This window comes from Necator americanus, chromosome III, assembly GCF_031761385.1.
Source record: "Necator americanus strain Aroian chromosome III, whole genome shotgun sequence".
In the NCBI taxonomy this organism is placed as follows: Eukaryota; Metazoa; Nematoda; class Chromadorea; order Rhabditida; family Ancylostomatidae; genus Necator; species Necator americanus.
The window spans coordinates 15,699,895-15,717,750 of NC_087373.1; the positions used below are offsets into that span (position 1 = coordinate 15,699,895).

Here is a 17,856-nt window from a genome sequence, read left to right on the forward strand (position 1 = left end):
TGTTCACAAAATGATAAGAGTTTTCAAATCAAAGGCCGTAAACGCCTACAAAGAAAGCATCCTCGAGACCTTCGTGATGAAATGATGAATCTATTAAATTAGGATTGCTCTCAAAGATTTCCGTGAACACAATGAATTTCAAATGGCATTTCTACACGTGATTTTTATCCTCATTATTTTAAACTCAAAAAAATAACATGGTTTATTTGTCACCTAAAAATATAGTGGTCCCAAGACGAGTGCGTAAACGGCTCTACTCGGAGCGGTGCAGTGGAGCGTAACGGATCGAGGAAAGATCCTTTTTAACACCATTCTTCGCTGCAGTTCGTAATGGTTGTATTCAGTTCCACCGCGCCGCTTGAACTGCTAGCACCGCTTATCGCTGCAATTCGCAGCGGTCCCAGCTCGATTCCAACCGCTGTCTTCACTGCGCCACTTCGACCGCAGCAGGTTAACTGCACCATGCTTCACTTCACTTGGCCCATACAGAGTAGCCTACCAAAAGGTAGCTGAACCCCAGATCGATTATGTTTACTCGCGCGAGCAAAAATCACAACACAATGTGAAAGGAACCTTTTCCGATTAATCGTTGACGTCAGCATAAGAATGCACACTTCTATCAATATGCCGATGGGCTACCTTTCACGAAAAGTTCATCAATACAGAAGATGGACTACTTTTTTCCTGTCCCACCTTGTGTCAGAAGTAAAATTAAACGAAGGATAAGTGAATCAGTTCTTATACATGTCTATCTACAATTATGGCTTCATTATTGCTCCTTTTGCGTCTTATTTCTTTTTCTTCGTTCCCTGTTTTCGTTGTTTCTTGTTTCATCTCCTGGAAAGACAGTAAAAAAAGATTTATACTACATGGTCTGAACCGTTCTCAAAACCTCTATACAAATTGTGCACTTTTCGCGAAAGAAAATGGAATGACTAATACATGTATGAAGGAAACCATCTAAATGTAATATAGAAGGAAGATTACCACTATACCAATACATATTCATTCTTCCTTCAACTTATTCTCAGATCGCTCCGAATAAAGGAACATAAGAACAGCGCTAAGTTCACATAATAAGAGAATATGAACAAAATTCAAGGCGATCACAAAAATATGCATTTCGCCTATCCTCTGCATAGGAAGGAGTAATGTAAATATGGAAACAGCAACTATTCCTGCCGAGAAAAGGCGAGCTCTAAGAGCATGGTGGTTTCTGCCAGCCAAGTCATTGACTTTGTCATCAAATGGGAACTCCGAACTCGAGTTCAGACGACTCAACACTTCCAAAACGTGTTCAGGACGTAGAAAATATCTGATAGTTTGAGAAAAGTTATGAATAGTGTTCAAAGCTTGAAGAAGGAAAATACTGTGTTGTTGTACTAGCCAAATATTCGTGAAATTACATGAAAAGATTAAAAAGAAGCTCACTTAAGAATCATGTACAATCCTAAGGTGAAGACTACGGCAAGCTCGAAATTAGCATGCGGTGGCCATAACCTCTGCATTTTGGGCAACCTTTCCGTATCTGTACGAAAAGCTGGCCAGTATATTAACGGCGATGTCCTGAATGCCTGGAATGTGTGATTATTTACTTAATCCAATGAAGGTCCAAAAGTTCATTAGCATCCATACCGCTCAGCAAATCTGTTTCACCAGCTACCATTTTCCGAAGAAGAAAAAAAGGATCTTGATGCAAGGCTAACAAAAAGACAGCTTATTGCAGTAGGTAGCACACCACAGTGAACAATAGGAGCGAACCTTCTTCATGGTTCATTTTATTTTCAACCATTTTTAGGATGAAGATAACGAAGTGATAAGAGCTTCCTTTGACCGCACTGTCGGTGGTCCAAATCCGCTCCAGACTTACCCCGCATTTCATCTCTTTGTGGCCGATAAAATGGAATCAGTGTGGGAGGATAGAAATACTGACTCGGTAAAGAATGCGGCTCAGCGTCAGCACACCTTCCAACGGTTATCTGCTATATTTTTCCGGTTTTTTTTTTACTTTTTTTGCACTTTACTGGTTTACTATCTTTGAATAATATTACACGTAATACGGGCGAGGAAAAACGTTTCTATTTTTGAAAGCAACTCTGAAATTCAAGGATTGTCAGATCACACTTTCTGTGCATTTTGTGGGAAAGATTCGGTGCAAAAATGGCTTGTACATTTGCTTGAAGAGCCTGATCTCATATTTTTGCCTCTTAGAAAAGATGTGTTGTATTAATACGATTCCGTCTCGAAACAACATTAATGATTTTTTTCTGATTTGAAGACTTTATCACACCTTGCATTGAATAGTTCTAAAAAATAGATCTTGTAAAGCCTCTCGCCATAAAGCTGATTATTAGCGGGAAAGTGAAGAGGACTGAGCAGCAGCACAAATCGAGTCCTTGACGTTTCTAGCAATGGAAGGCGCACCAATTGCAGGCCTAGAACTTCAGTAAGCTCCAGCTTAAGCAGCTGCACTGCTCCTATTTGTGTACATAATCCGATGTTTTTTTTGACTCCAGCGGCATATTTTCATAAAATTTGCGACCCTTTCTTTGCATTGCCCTGCTTATTCGCTTCTTCGACAAGTAGTGACATTATTTTCTCACTCAAATATTGCTGTAAAAGTCAATTGGTTGCTGACAATTACGTGGCGTATCATGTGGACGAAACTGTTGGAATTACTACAGTCCTCATGAGTTTCTGCGTCGCATTTCCATTCGTCTTCACTCTCACTATCCGACGACGATAATGTCCTATCACTTCTCAAATCAAAAGCACTAATGCATCATTGAAGGTAGAATCATTTTCTGCAACTTCCATTATGTCTTTATCAGATCCAACTAGTAATCTTTCGGAACTATTCTCCAAATTGTCTAGTTCAAGTTCGCCCACCTTTGGCTCCTAAGACTCCGATATTTAAACAAACAAAATGAATGAAAGTAAGAAAACTCTATAACAACGCGGTCTGCACCAAATACAAGCTAAAAACGTAGAAGTATAAAAACTTCTACGTAAGAAAAAATGGTAACCGTGGGACAACGAGGCTCAACGTTGAGCTGGGGTATCATGATGTTTTAAAACGTGCTTGTCCCACGTGTCAAACATGCAAAGACGTGGGCTGCCTTCAATGGATTAAAGATACTGCGTAGCGCATCTTTAATCCATTGAAGGCAGCCCACGTCGTAGATCTTATTCGCCTTGGGCGATAATCTGTAAGAACCCGGTGGTTTACCAGCCCCGCTCGTCGGTGAGTCTGATCAGTTTTTTTTTCTGATTGGATCGTAGTGTACTTAGAACGATATCGTTGTTTGGCGAGGAAGAGGACGAGTTTGGTGGAGTATAGACAGCATCAAAAACCCAGAACCACTTCCAAGTCTCTGATAAGAACGAGTTTATCGAAGTGTCAGGCCAAAAATAAAGTTTAACCATGTCCTCCATGGCAAAACAAGAAAACATAGAAACTGAATCAATACATCGACTGACTCCCGCAAGTACAGTAGAGGTCACCGCATATGCTTTCATGAACCTAGAACGATTCCGAAATGAAGTGGAACACGTTGGTACATCCCAATGAGATTGACCAACTCCACGGAGTTGATCCTTTATCCTTCACCCATTTTCTTTTCAGTTCTGATAGCAAACATATGGAAACAAATCCTGGAAGAATTACAGCGATAGACTTTCTCAAGTGGCGCGGTTACATGAGTGATTCCGCATTTTCATCAAGAAAAAAGTGTAGCTCAGTGCTCGTCCCAACACTCTTCTTTTCGCGGTGTAATCTAGATGTAAATATCCTAATATATCACAAGGGTGAAATTTGTTCAAAAAGTGGACTTTCAGCAAAATACAAGGGAGGATGTCGTATCTTGGTGGATATCGTTTCTCTTAAATTTATCTGTTATTACCGGGACTATTTTATATTTTGCAAGTTTCAATTTATATTCACATACATGAGTTACTTGTGTCCAAATCATGTGTGCATTTTTTGCTATTTTATTTCATCTAGAACTCTTAGGGTGTTCTGGAGTTGTGAAGCATCTCAAATACTTTACTAAAGAAATAAATAAATGATCAGATCTGGACGATCTATGTATTGTGCTATATATTGATATTGCTATATATGTAGTGCGAATATAAGTTGATCACTACAACCTCCCGGTCTTTGAAAATATTGGTTACATTGAAAAACACATCAAAATTCAAATGAAAGAAATTAAATCGAAAAAATAGATGCAGCAAATTTTGTGAACCACTTACATCCTCCAGAAACGGTATCAGTCTGTTGTCAAAGATGTATTGCGATAAGTAGAAGTTCAGTGTGCTCGCAAGTGCAAGACGGATAGTTGTTTCAATGATTGAACGAGGTTCTGTCGCTGTCATAGATTCCCTTAAGCGACGAAATCTTTCCATCCTATGTCTGAAAGAAATGCAAAGAACTGATAAACACTTTAAAAAATTGACATGTTCTCGGGATACACCTTGAAGAGATGAACCATCCAAAATGAACTTGTACAGCAAGTATTGAAAAATCTGATTTCTATGTAGTCTAATGTAGGTATGATAATATTTGATTGGTTTGCCTGTCAGCGCAGGACTTTCTTACGCGGGGGAGTCTGAAGGTGAAAAGCAACGCGCGCAATGGCCACGGCTATGAAACGGCTTTAACCATTTATCTTTTGCGACATGCACGCGAAGTTATTGCGCACCATTTCGATTCCGCGGGACCCGTCTCACCCCACCTTATATCTATCTGGCGCCGGCGCACCAATCCGACGCCGTGGAACCCGTCGCACCCTCTTCTATAGGAATCTGACGCCCGTGAACCCGTCACACACCCTTCTATAGGTACCTGGCGCCGGCCCGCCAATCTGACGCCGGTGGACCCGTCGCACCCCCTTCTATAGGTATCTGGCGCCGGCGCACCAATCTGGCGCCGGTGGACCCGTCGCACCCCCTTTTATAGGGGGGGGGTGGACACCGTTGCGTCGCACCCTTTGGTGGTTGCCGGCCGGGGGCCCCCCCCCCCCCCCTTCTTTGGGGTGTTTTGGCCCCGGGGGGCCCCCCCCCCCCCTTTCTTGGGGGCCGGCCCCCGGGGCCCCCCCCCCCCCCTTTTATAGGGGTCTGGCACCGGTGGATCCGTCGCACCCCATATTATGGCTATCTGGCGCCGATGGACCCGTCGCACCCCCTTCTATAGGTATCCGACGTCTTGGACCCGTCGCACCCCCTTCTAAGGCTATCTGGCGCCGATGGACCCGTCGCACCCCCTTCTAAGGCTATCTGGCGCCGATGGACCCGTCGCACCCCTTCTAAGGCTATCCGGCGCCGAGGGACCGGACGCACCCCTTCTATAGGTATCCGACGTCTTGGACCCGTCCGCCCCCTTCTAAGGCTATCTGGCGCCGATGGACCCGTCGCACCCCCTTCTAAGGCTATCTGGCGCCGATGGACCCGTCGCGCCCCCTTCTATAGGTATCCGACGTCGTGGGACCCGTCGCACCCCCTTCTATAGGTATCCGACGCCGTGGAGCGACCCGTCGCACCCCCTTCTATAGGTATCTGGCACCGGTGGACCCGTCACACACCCTCTTCTATAGGAATCTGACGCCCGTGGACCCGTCGCACCCCCTTCTATAGGTATCCGACGCCGGTGGACCCCTTCACACCTCATTTTATAGATTCCTAGCTTCGAGGCATTAACTCGGCGCCGGTGGACCCCTGACACACACACACACACACACACACACACACACACACACACACACACACACACACACACACACACACACACACACACACACACACACACACACACACACACACACACACACACACACACACACACACACACACACACACACACACACACACACACACACACACACACACACACACACACACACACACACACACACACACACACACACACACACACACACACACACACACACACACACACACACACACACACACACACACACACACACACACACACACACACACACACACACACACACACACACACACACACACACACACACACACACACACACACACACACACACACACACACACACACACACACACACACACACACACACACACACACACACACACACACACACACACGGACACAAGCCCCGTTATTGATATTGCTATATATGTAGTGCGAATATAAGTTGATCACTACAACCTCCCGGTCTTTGAAAATATTGGTTACATTGAAAAACACATCAAAATTCAAATGAAAGAAATTAAATCGAAAAAATAGATGCAGCAAATTTTGTGAACCACTTACATCCTCCAGAAACGGTATCAGTCTGTTGTCAAAGATGTATTGCGATAAGTAGAAGTTCAGTGTGCTCGCAAGTGCAAGACGGATAGTTGTTTCAATGATTGAACGAGGTTCTGTCGCTGTCATAGATTCCCTTAAGCGACGAAATCTTTCCATCCTATGTCTGAAAGAAATGCAAAGAACTGATAAACACTTTAAAAAATTGACATGTTCTCGGGATACACCTTGAAGAGATGAACCATCCAAAATGAACTTGTACAGCAAGTATTGAAAAATCTGATTTCTATGTAGTCTAATGTAGGTATGATAATATTTGATTGGTTTGCCTGTCAGCGCAGGACTTTCTAGATTGTGTACATCTGCAAAAAAGTCCGTTAGATTATGAATCTCTATACTTGAAGATCGTAGAATGTCTTAGGCCACATCTAAGATCAACAACCTTGCAAAAAAATCGTAATTGAATCTATCCACCACAACAAAAGAGACTGTATCGTTTCAAGAAGTTAAAGGAACCGCATGTGCAACTATTTTGGATTTTCTGTTTGATTCACCTAGTGATAAGTTTTCTGGTCGTAAAGCAACAAAGATCTTTTTAGCTAATCCAGTCTTATCATTGAAAGTTTTATAAACAATTAAGACATTAGGATTAGGATCCTATGATTACGAAAACAAATATGTGGCATGCTACATATGGCATGAATAGTATATAGTGTGAATATGATGGGACGCGATATAAATGTGCACACTTACATGTTATAGTGAATATTATCACAATATATTACACACACGTGACAGAATAAGCCCGTTATTATATAGCATGATACTTTCTTAGGTTTTATATATGTAATATGTAATAAATATGTGTGTATATACCACACACTTAGTAATGATACCTTCATAGTAATAATATGCACGATTTCATCAGAGATAAATAAATAAATATACATATAACATAATAAATAATAACATACATTTTAGTAATATTCATTAAATTTGACATATGCATTGTTAGGTAGATGGCTAGAAAACATAAAAAAACACATATATAAAATCTTACTATTATAATCAATAAAATAATTAATTATAATATAATATAATTTATATTTTTCATATACGTGGTGGAAAAGCAATTATAAAGGCAGTGTAATAGTATAATTTAAAGGAGGAACTATTGTGGAAGAAATAATCCTACTTATAGAAGCAACAAGTAAGACACGAAAACGTTCCAGAACTCGCCGTGGTCGATCGTGCAGCCTTGACCCACTAAATCGGGGACGTTCAAGGGTCCTCGCAACAGCTTCGTTTATTTTTATTAAATATTTTCTCAAACCACTGTTGAAGAAACATTATAAAACACCGTTTATTCTATTTATTGACAGGAAACAAAGAGTTGAAAATTATTCACTTCTTTCAAGGCGGTGTAGGTAAGCAGCTGGAAAAAAACCAACGAACCTACGGATGGAGGTAAAGAGAGAGAGGGAGAAAGTTGAGGAAATCGGCAAAAGAAAAAAGGATACAAGACAAGAGAAACTAACGACGAAGGTGGAGGAAATTTATCATTCAGTCAGATTGATAGCAGGTATTCAATAAAGTGGGTCCCAAATGCGCTAGCTTTACAATACCTTAGCAGCTTTGGATCTAGGCTCTTCCACTATAGTTGATATCTGCAGAGGAAGGAGTTACTTATACCGCTGTCTCTGTTTTATCTATCTCAACATTGAATTTTTCAACTTAGGACCATCCATCCGACTCAGTGTGAAAATGTTGAACGGTGAAACCCCTAAAGGTCCGAGATGGTGAGATCTACATATGCAGACCTTTCTATTATGTGTAGAGCAAAACTAAGCCGAACTGAACAAAAGTGAGGTAATTGGTGATCGCCCAACCACACTTTTTTGCTATGAACGCACATAATCCTACTCTACTCGTAACTTATAGTGCCTTTAATTCTGTGAATTCCTGCGCAAAAAATACTACGAATGTCTTTCTGCTTCATTGGAGCGTTCAAAAATTGCGTATGGCACCCGTGTTCCAGGGGCCATCAAATGGGAAATTGATTGGGAAACGTTTTCAACCAGCAGTGAACGCGCCTCGCTTGAGCCTCATTGATCACGTTATCGCGTCTACGCAAACTGCTTTATTTTACTCTGAGGTATGCATGTGTGCATCTGTTGCGTATTCTGAATACGTATCCTCAGGCCTGGGGTGGGTGAAGTGTAGCGGTTATAGGTTCCGCTACTTGCACGATAGATCGGAACTTTGAATCCGCCTTAGTGCTGACCAAGCCTTTCATCCCTCCAGGGTCGATAAATTTGTACCAGACCTATGTGGGAGGATAAAAAACACTGACTTGACACATCGGCTAGCCACCACAATTCATTATATAGGCCAGTTACACGTTCGTAAACCTCAAACGATTCTGAATTGATGTGAACAGTGGAAGTGGATTGATTAACGCCAGAAATTTTATCCTTTTATCAGCCAGCCAGTCAGCCCGCATAACGTTGAAATAATATTTTGACTGATGTTTGGGCTACGGTAGTTAGTACACTGGGAGTTTTGTTTATTAGTTACATGAGGATTGGATGACTCGTCCTCACAAAACGTAAGTGATCCAAAGTCTTCTCCTTTTCCTTTTGGTTGTTCCTCGCAGCCGTTTATTACGATCTTCGTAACTTTCGTAAGTAAGAGTAGACGTTTTCGACATCCTTGACCTGTATGCAGCTGAATTTTCAGCTGCTCCATCTGCGCAACGAACACCTCGTGGATGGCATCCCTCGAAAGCGTTTAACATCTCTTGAGATCCAATTGATTGTAATGTTACGTATGTGCGTGTTGTCAACTCTTCTCAAAATGTGATCGGTTCATCCATCCTTTGCCTTCTATTTGTCTTCCACTGCTTCTCGAAGGCAAAACATTTCTCTTATGTCGGAGGTACGACCTTGTCGTACTCTCTTTCCCATGGTGAGGGGACGATGGAGGAGCTGTATCGTAGCGATGCATCGACCGTAGCAATCAGTTAACATTCTCGCTTACGTTGCGTCGACACCACGATGGTGCAGCACTGACAGTATTGCATTCGTTCCTACGTTCTTGTCGAAGGCTTTTTCATAGCCGGCAAGGATCAAAAAAAGCGCAGGCGATGTTCTTGGCATACCTATGTGATCCCCGAAGCGTTCTGAATGAGGGGCATGCAGTTAAAATCTTTACGGAATCCAGCTTATTTTTGAAGTTGTTCTTCATCTAACATCCCTTGTATGCGAAGTATGATCCTTGTGAACACTCTTTTTAAGACGGTAGGCAGGCATATCAGACGGTAATTTCAAAGTTCTTATCGGAAAAAGCTCGAGTAAAGACACTCCGTGATGATTTCCATCTAACGACGAGAAGAGGTGCGAATCCGGCCCCCTCTAAGAAAAGCTGCTAGCGGAATGCTACATTCGTGGAAATCTCTGGTACACTTCTTTAGTTAACAAACACCTGACGGTATTTGTGCCGTCTCCAGTATTTTCTCCTGCTTGTATTTCGAAAGATCCTTTTTCAAAACCTTTCTCCAGTTGGGGTTTATCAGTAACCGTCTAACGTGAGGTGCATTTAGATCGAACCTCAATGTCCTTTTTCCCAATAAATATTTCAATCGTCTTGGAGCAAGGAGTCTCGAGTACACAACTTTCTAACACAACTTCTTTTCTCCTTCGTTGCCGATAATACATGTCTGAATGCTTTGGTTGGGTCGTATTTTCGCCCGAAGGAGAAGGTGATCAGAACGACTGCAAAACGATGCTACTATCGATGCGTTAAATAGACCCCACCTTCAGTTGGTGAGTATGTGGTCGATCGCTGTATCCGTTGGGCAATTCCGATATCCACCGGCGATCATCTTTCTTCATGGAGTGAGAATTGATATGAAAAAGCAAGTGGCAGGCAACAGTCTGCCCGACAAAGCGATTGTCATTCTGACCAACTGACCCAAATCTTCCGACTCCGCATTCCTTTTCTGTGATCTTCCCTAATTTTGCGTTGAAGTCTCCGACGAATTTGTGGGAAGACTAGAGCTGCGGATCAGTTCTTGCAGCTCCTCATAAAACGTCCAATTCACATTCATCGGCAGCTAATTTTGCTGCTCAGCAGTTGATGATGCTTGTGGATTTTTCACGCAGAGGGCGGGAATGAGACAAGCAAAAAAAAGAATGCTCAAACAAGAAGAGAAGATCTCGTGAGAACCGGCGAGATGAACGATAAATTGGTGCACAACAAAACATATATAGACCAGGGAACTACCTTGCAACTTTTTTTTTCTTGCCAAAACGGTACGTGTACTCTTAGCAAGGTTTACTCTTAACCACGCTTCCTTCTCGAGAAGTCAGAAATGTCGCAGATGTCATGCTCCTTCTCAGCTTAGGAAGCCCTGCCAGAGGACGTACCTCCGCTGTACATCGCAATTCGACGCAGATATTCGCCTCCACGGTATGAGGCGGTGAAACGACAGTGCTCACCTCACTATTTATCACAACATTAACTCTGATACGCAGCTCTTTGAACTGGGTTATCCAGAGTTCTTCGCAGTGAGAAGGAGTAAAGAACACTAAGAACTAAATAACTAGCAGCAATGGTAGCCCTTCCACAACTATTTGCTTATAGGTGGGCACTGAAAAGCAACACTTCCCAGAACGGAGCGGTTTTTTGAAAGGCAGGGACTAAATCGCTTCCTTTTACTCACAAAGCAATGGTCGCTCCACAAAAACAACCTCGTAGAAATCATTCTCTACAGAACCATTTCTGTAGCGTGTGTTCAATCTCAACTGTTCTAAAAAGCTAAAAAGCGACCTTACCCCCGCGGGAAAATGGGAGACTGGCAAAAGGAAGAACTGAACTTGTTGCGTTGAGGGCCGTAACATGTCCGGAAGAACGTGTCGCGATTCACTTATAATTTTATGTTCCTACAGAGCAATACCAGAAAACCAATAATGGAAGAGAGTTTGCTGATCATTGTCCATCTACGGAATGATTGAGGAAGAAGAGGCTCACAAAAGAGTAGTGGATCAAGGCGGTGTTTCCTGCTGCAAAGGGTCAAGCCGTACTTTTTAATGAGCTCAAGCTGGAACTAACCCTGGTAGAAATGCCTCCGTCGCAGAAAGTTCTAGACATCAGCGTGGATTAAAAAACTGTTACAAATTTGATATTATTTTTGAAAAACATTTGTTTTTGGCTCCTTATCAATTCATTCAGAGGTTATCCAGCTTCACTCCCACTGCCCATCAAAATCGCGCAAGGGAATGAACTTTTCCATTATTTTTAAAACGTCATCTCTAAACAACTACGGCAATAGATTTTTTTCTAGTTTTCTTCCTAATCTTTTCTTCTTTCTTTAGAATAAGATACCAAAAAAGTTTTCGGTCACTGGAATAGAAGTTACTGAAATAATCAGAAGACACGTTCTGTAGATAGGAAGGTTCTAGTCGATTATGATTTAGCATTCAGTAATTACTGACATAGAAACACCTAGTCCGTGAGAATTATCAATGCAAGATCGTAGTCTAGGGACGTCCACTTACTCCATCAACCTCTTTCAAGAAACGTGCAAAAGACCATAAAAGTTGTTGCATCCATGTAAAGAAATAACTCGAATAAAGCCGAGAATGTTGGCTAGTATGTATTATGTAGCGCAGTCGGTGAGAGGAGCCGCATGGTCCATGGCTCGAAACCGCCCTAGTATTAACCAAGCCCCTCATCCCTCCGGGGTCCATAAATTCGTACCAGACTCGTCTAGGAGGATAAAAACACTGACTTGATAATCGGCTGGCCCCCGCAAGTCATTTGTATAGGCCAACACGCGTTCCGAAACCTCAACTATTATGAATTTCAGGAAAACGAGTTGGCGCATCTGAATTGGATTGATATGCCAGTGACTTTGCACTTTTATTTTTATGTACTATCAGAGTATGTTAGAGCCTAACTTGGCAGGCATCCATTGAGCCTAGGAATAAAATGCGTAAAATCCAAAAAAAAAGGAAGAAACCAAGATTTTGGCCCCAGATAATTAACATGGTCGCATTCGACGTATATCTACGCCTTAGTTGACAAGCCTTCATTGAAAACTGGGATAAACCGCATATAAATTAATGAACTCATTGGATCGATGTTTCCCAATAAAGATTCACTGAACCACCTATTTATTAATCAGAACGGTACGGGCCAAAAACGGAGTCCCGAGTCTCCACACCCCAGACAGCTAGCATGTGGGAAATCGCTGGATGTGTAAGCAATCATGCAGATTTATGGAAGAACACTATGTATCATCGACCCCGATGATAGATAAGGGGCGTACTATAAAGTACTGTTCGCTGTTATGGTTATTTTAGTGGCACTTGTACCGTCTAAGAGTGCAGCAGACTAAGCTCTGCCCACTCATTACTTTGCTCACATTAATTGCACCGTTCTCTGCCTACTGCACAATAAATATATTCCACTGAATCACCGTTTTGGTTCGTCCAATTAGGGTGATAAAGTCCCTAATTCCCTTGTCACCCACTTTTTAGTTACTGGAAATGAAAGGAGGGAAAAACTAAGGGGAAAAAAAGGAGATTTGATGCTCACTCTTTGAAAAACTGCTTTCGGAAGAAATATCGTTTTTCTCACCTTCATATTAGTTGCGGAAAGTCGATATTTCCTGCTAGTTATTTGCTGTTTTAATATTTTTCATTTCCTTTCATTTCGGAGTGCTCTGATAGCCCACTTCAAAGAAGTGGGGATCGGAGTTATTTGTGAGGAAATACTGTGTTGCTGTTGCTGGTAAGCACTGTCTCCAGTGTAATTATCGCGACCCAGACATCCATCAAGGGAGTTTTTCCGAGTTACGCGACATGAGTACACCCGCCCGGAATACGCTACAAGTGTTCACATGCTCACCACAGAGGGCGGACACGACAGCTTTGCGCAGAGGCGATAACGTGACCAATGAGGCTTTGCCGAGGTGCGTTTATTGCTGGTTGAAAACTTTTCCCAATTGCCCGCGATGGCCCCTGAAACACGGGTGCCATACGCAATTTTTGAACGCTCCAAGGGAGCAGAAAGATGGTTAAGTTCAGCATTGAGCAGTAGACTTTGTTGGAGGGGGACCGTCTGCTTGTCTGTACCATTTACAGTTTACTCCTTTCTACCCTGATTTGACTGGTCTTTGCACTTTCAGAACGAGCGCAAGCATTTCTGGCGCTGCAGTATTGATACGCTTGTCTGTTGGTCTGGTCTTTCTATCAATTTTTGTATCAATAGCAGTACAAGCTTGTTTACGAGGCTGCTAGCACACTGGTGACAACAATTTTGGTCGATAACATCGATTTTATTTCCTCGCTTCGTTGATTTCTGTAAAACATTGATTGTGACAAACGCTGTCCACGAAAGGTCACGTCACCTGCACATGAATACTATTGTAACCGAAACTACACTTTTTCCTGAAGTCCCTCTGGTACTCCATGCCCCAGAATTTGGAAATATTTTTTTAAAGTTTGAATCCTTAATGCATGACTACTTTTTAGTTCAGAGTTTGCGCGCCCGTCTAGAGGTAAAGTTGCTAGAAAGTACTAAGTAAAATCGACGGTGGTATTTTCGAAGAGCTAACTGTCTAATACGACAAATAGCCTTTACTTAGTACTTTCTATCTGCTTCAGCTCTAGACAGGATGCGCAAACTCTGAAATAAAATCAATCAAGTTAAAAAAAAATCTTTTCTAATTCTGGGGCATGGAGTACCAGAGGGACTTCAGGAAAAAGTGTAGTTTAGGTTACAATAGTATTCATGTGCAGGTGACGTGACCTTTCGTGGACAGCGTTTGTCACAATCAATGTTTTACAGAAATCAACGAAGCGAGGAAATAAAATCGATGTTATCGACCAAAATTGTTGTCACCAGTGTGCTAGCAGCCTCGTAAACAAGCTTGTACTGCTATTGATACAAAAATTGATAGAAAGACCAGACCAACAGACAAGCGTATCAATACTGCAGCGCCAGAAATGCTTGCGCTCGTTCTGAAAGTGCAAAGACCAGTCAAATCAGGGTAGAAAGGAGTAAACTGTAAATGGTACAGACAAGCAGACGGTCCCCCTCCAACAAAGTCTACTGCTCAATGCTGAACTTAACCATCTTTCTGCTCCCTTGGAGCGTTCAAAAATTGCGTATGGCACCCGTGTTTCAGGGGCCATCGCGGGCAATTGGGAAAAGTTTTCAACCAGCAATAAACGCACCTCGGCAAAGCCTCATTGGTCACGTTATCGCCTCTGCGCAAAGCTGTCGTGTCCGCCCTCTGTGGTGAGCATGTGAACACTTGTAGCGTATTCCGGGCGGGTGTACTCATGTCGCATAACGTGGGAAAAACCACTTAATCGATAGACGGGTCGCGATAATCAGCGGAGTGCAGTGGGCACGGTGTTTATCATCAATCGTAAAAGTAACTCCAATGTTCAGTTCTTTGAGTTGGGGTATTCAGTTCCTCGCAGAAGAAAAGAAAATTGAACGGTTCTCGGAAAACTAAACAGCTGATTAGAAAACTGCCTTTCCAGAAATACTGACATGCGCTGGACGCTAAAAGTGATCGTTTCTTCCTAAACTTGAAACTTGGAGTTCTTGAAGTTGAGCATTGAAATCCCTTTTTCCTTAAGTTTAGCATCCAATTTCCAGCACAGGGTGCCCCCTCCAGCACGATTGTTTACACATTCAGCGATCTTCCTCATGCTAACGCCACCTGGTAAACGCCGATCGGATACGGCACAGGGCTCGTTCGCGTATAGTGTCGCGGAGTTGACGATGAAATCATACTATACAGAATCATTTCTGTAGTGTGTATTTCGCAACCCCAACCAAAAAGCGACACCTGTCCACCGCGATGAACGGGAGACGGGCGAGTTGCGAGCGGGAAGAACGCGACTTGTCGCGCTGAGGACCGTGACACCACCGAAAGGACGTGTCGGCGACTCGCTCTTCTGAGCGGTATAAAAGCAACATGAAAGCGGAGTGAGCTCGAGGTGGTAATCCGCTCCCATTGTAGTGACAAATGTCAGGCTTTGCTCACAGACACTCTTAAGACGGGGCGCCATCTAAATAGTTGCGAGCGCCTTTTAGTGCTAGAATAACCGCAACGCAACCGCACGTTCAAGTAGATTTAGATGGCGCAGACAGTAGGCCATTTCTCCCTGCGGATGTATTAATTGTATTAATTAATGTGCCAGTCAATTTCTTTATTATGCATTATTGCATAATAAAGAAATTGATCCTTGTATTATCCTTGTATTAGAAATTGATCCTGAATTGACCGATCAATTTCATACTTCATTCCCTGGACATTGAAATTTGAATTCATTCGGATCTTTGTTCCAAGTCAAGTCATAGTCTTGAATCAAGAACAAAAGAATAAATAAAAGAGTAGAAGAATAGACTTGTTCTTTCGTTTCACATTTGAAGTCAAGGTGTTTTGGACTCATGTATTCTTGTAAATGTCTTTTCCATAAGACGTGTCATGTATTTTGTTTTGCCCTGCCAACCTATTGCTCCATCCTAGAGTACTTTCTTTCATCTTGCTTATCATTCGTGGTTTCTTCTGTGAGCCTCCTCTATGGGTTTAAATGGTGTTTCTATGTAGATTGAAGATGCCTTTGGAAGCCCTCGAGCTGTTATAGTCTTCTAGTTTTGTAACCTAGAAGTGAATATCTTGAGGCATCACAAAGTTGAGATCGAGATGGAACCATCGCTAGCTCCACTCGGTGCTCGCTGCTTCTACCTCGATCCAACAGCTAGTTCTACCGCGCCCAGCTCTCTAACAGCTCAACCGCTTTCGCAACTGCATCCAATCTCGCGACGTCATGACCGTACTATTGCGATCGATCGCTTTATTATGTCGTAAGATCCCCTACAAAATCGACAAAAATTCACCAATCACTTACCTATTTATATAGGTTTTTGGTGCAGAATCAACGTATAGGTCGAAAGAGGTAGTGGAACAACAATAAATAACTAAGTTTTTATTTCAGTGTGCGCTTGCCTTTATCCGAATCACAGAAAGAAAAGTTCCATCTAAACCTACCCAAGTACAGAGCGTGAGACAGTGTCTGGAATGGATCTGCAAATTACGATCATGGAGGTTGGTTTAAATCACCACCTTTTTCTGCACAATTGATGCCTTTGAGGCGGTACGATCCGATGAACATATTAACCGATTAACCTTGCGAATCAGTTATTTTTAAACTACTTGGGAGAGGAACAAGTTTAGATCGCGGTGTGCGTGGACAAAGCACGCATTCAGCGTAGTTCCTGTCGCCGTATCATACGTAGTACATAAGTTCTAAATTTGTGCTACCTTGTTTTCTCTTGAGAAAGTGTTGCAAAGCCTATCATCTTAGAAAAAGAACTATATTTTGCAATGATTCTCTTTCCTAGCTGTTCTCGGGTGTTCTTCAAAACGCTCAGCTCATGCAATCCGCTTAAAATGTGTTGCATCATGATGACGCGACACGTCGTTGATGGGATACACAGAGCTCCTCCCACAGCATGAGGGTACTATTTTTTGCCTTTTGTTTCAATTTTTCACTATTTTCCCCTGTTGTAATGCATGAATAAGTCTTCAAAAAGTCCTTCTTTCATTAGTTTTATCGTTTGTTCTGCTCTTAGAACCCCTCTAAGACATTCTTCAAAACGTAAATGTAAAGAATTCAAAATGTAAAGATTAATTTCTGTCCCATTTTTTGTATAGTTGTGCATGATTAGCGTTTCCTGTAATAGGAATCATTGTAAAATCCTGAATTCCGTTCTAACCGGGCACAGCTACACAAAAAGAGGAGCGAAATCCAATTTCTGGAACAGAATTCTCTGAGATGACGCCCTAGAATTGGGAAAGACTTATAAAATAGCGAAAAAGGGTTTTATCCCTATTACGACTACGAAATATTAAAGTATTGGGGAGTAACACGAAAGAATGGGACAGAGATCAAGTACCCTTCTTTCGAGCTGAATGTTGTGTGGGAATTTCTGCACTGGGGTTTTAGCCTCTTAGGTTTTAGCCTACGCTCACTACGAATATGATAATCACTATAAGTGTCGATTTTATCGATTTACTGACTTTGCATAGTTGTGCTGATCGACCTGTAATGACTGTATTGATTATTGCCTGCTTTCGCTACAAACACAACTTTACGAGCTTCTCAGCTGAAGTTTCCTCCTACGCTGATTTCGAATTTCTTCTTACACTTAGGGAGATTTGAAGACTGAGGTATTGCATATGTTTATACGAATATGAAAATCGGTTGGAGTGATATTGTCGATTTTATTGACTTATTTCTTTATTTATTTGAAAACTTTGGCATTTGGCAAAGCTAGCGCCGCATCTTCCGGGCCGTTTGTTACAGCAATTAGGAAGAAATGGAAGGAATCACTTTCCTCCCCATAATCTACGGTCCCGTATAGACATAACTCACCTTGAACACGCACCACCCCAGATTCGTGGGGTGATGCCTTTAGGTATCCACTGGGTGTGTCAGCGACGCGATTATTGCTCGATGAACGGTATATGTGGCATACAG

The 17,856-nt window shown here is 42.4% G+C and overlaps 2 protein-coding genes across 4 annotated transcripts; one reads left to right on the forward strand and one right to left on the reverse strand.

Annotated features, from left to right (window-relative positions):
• Positions 1 to 1,005: 1,005 nt before the first annotated feature.
• On the reverse strand, positions 1,006 to 14,642 carry RB195_009706 (uncharacterized protein; the record flags this gene model as incomplete). 3 transcript variants are annotated; one of them, XM_064190378.1, is made up of 4 exons in its annotated part: positions 1,006 to 1,315; positions 1,432 to 1,574; positions 6,296 to 6,455; positions 14,533 to 14,642. In XM_064190378.1, 4 exons carry the CDS (start codon positions 14,640 to 14,642, stop codon positions 1,006 to 1,008), a joined length of 723 nt encoding a protein of 240 aa, XP_064047959.1. The 3 variants fall into 3 exon arrangements, with proteins under 3 accessions (XP_064047959.1, XP_064047960.1, XP_064047961.1); XM_064190376.1 differs by lacking the exon at positions 14,533 to 14,642 and having other exon boundaries at positions 6,296 to 6,448; XM_064190377.1 differs by lacking the exons at positions 6,296 to 6,455; positions 14,533 to 14,642 and adding an exon at positions 4,255 to 4,377.
• RB195_009707 (uncharacterized protein) lies at positions 13,156 to 16,184 on the forward strand (the record flags this gene model as incomplete). The annotated part of the gene is made up of 2 exons (XM_064190379.1): positions 13,156 to 13,265; positions 15,998 to 16,184. The coding sequence occupies 2 exons, from the start codon at positions 13,156 to 13,158 to the stop codon at positions 16,182 to 16,184; spliced, it is 297 nt and encodes a 98-aa protein (XP_064047962.1).
• Positions 16,185 to 17,856: the final 1,672 nt, after the last annotated feature.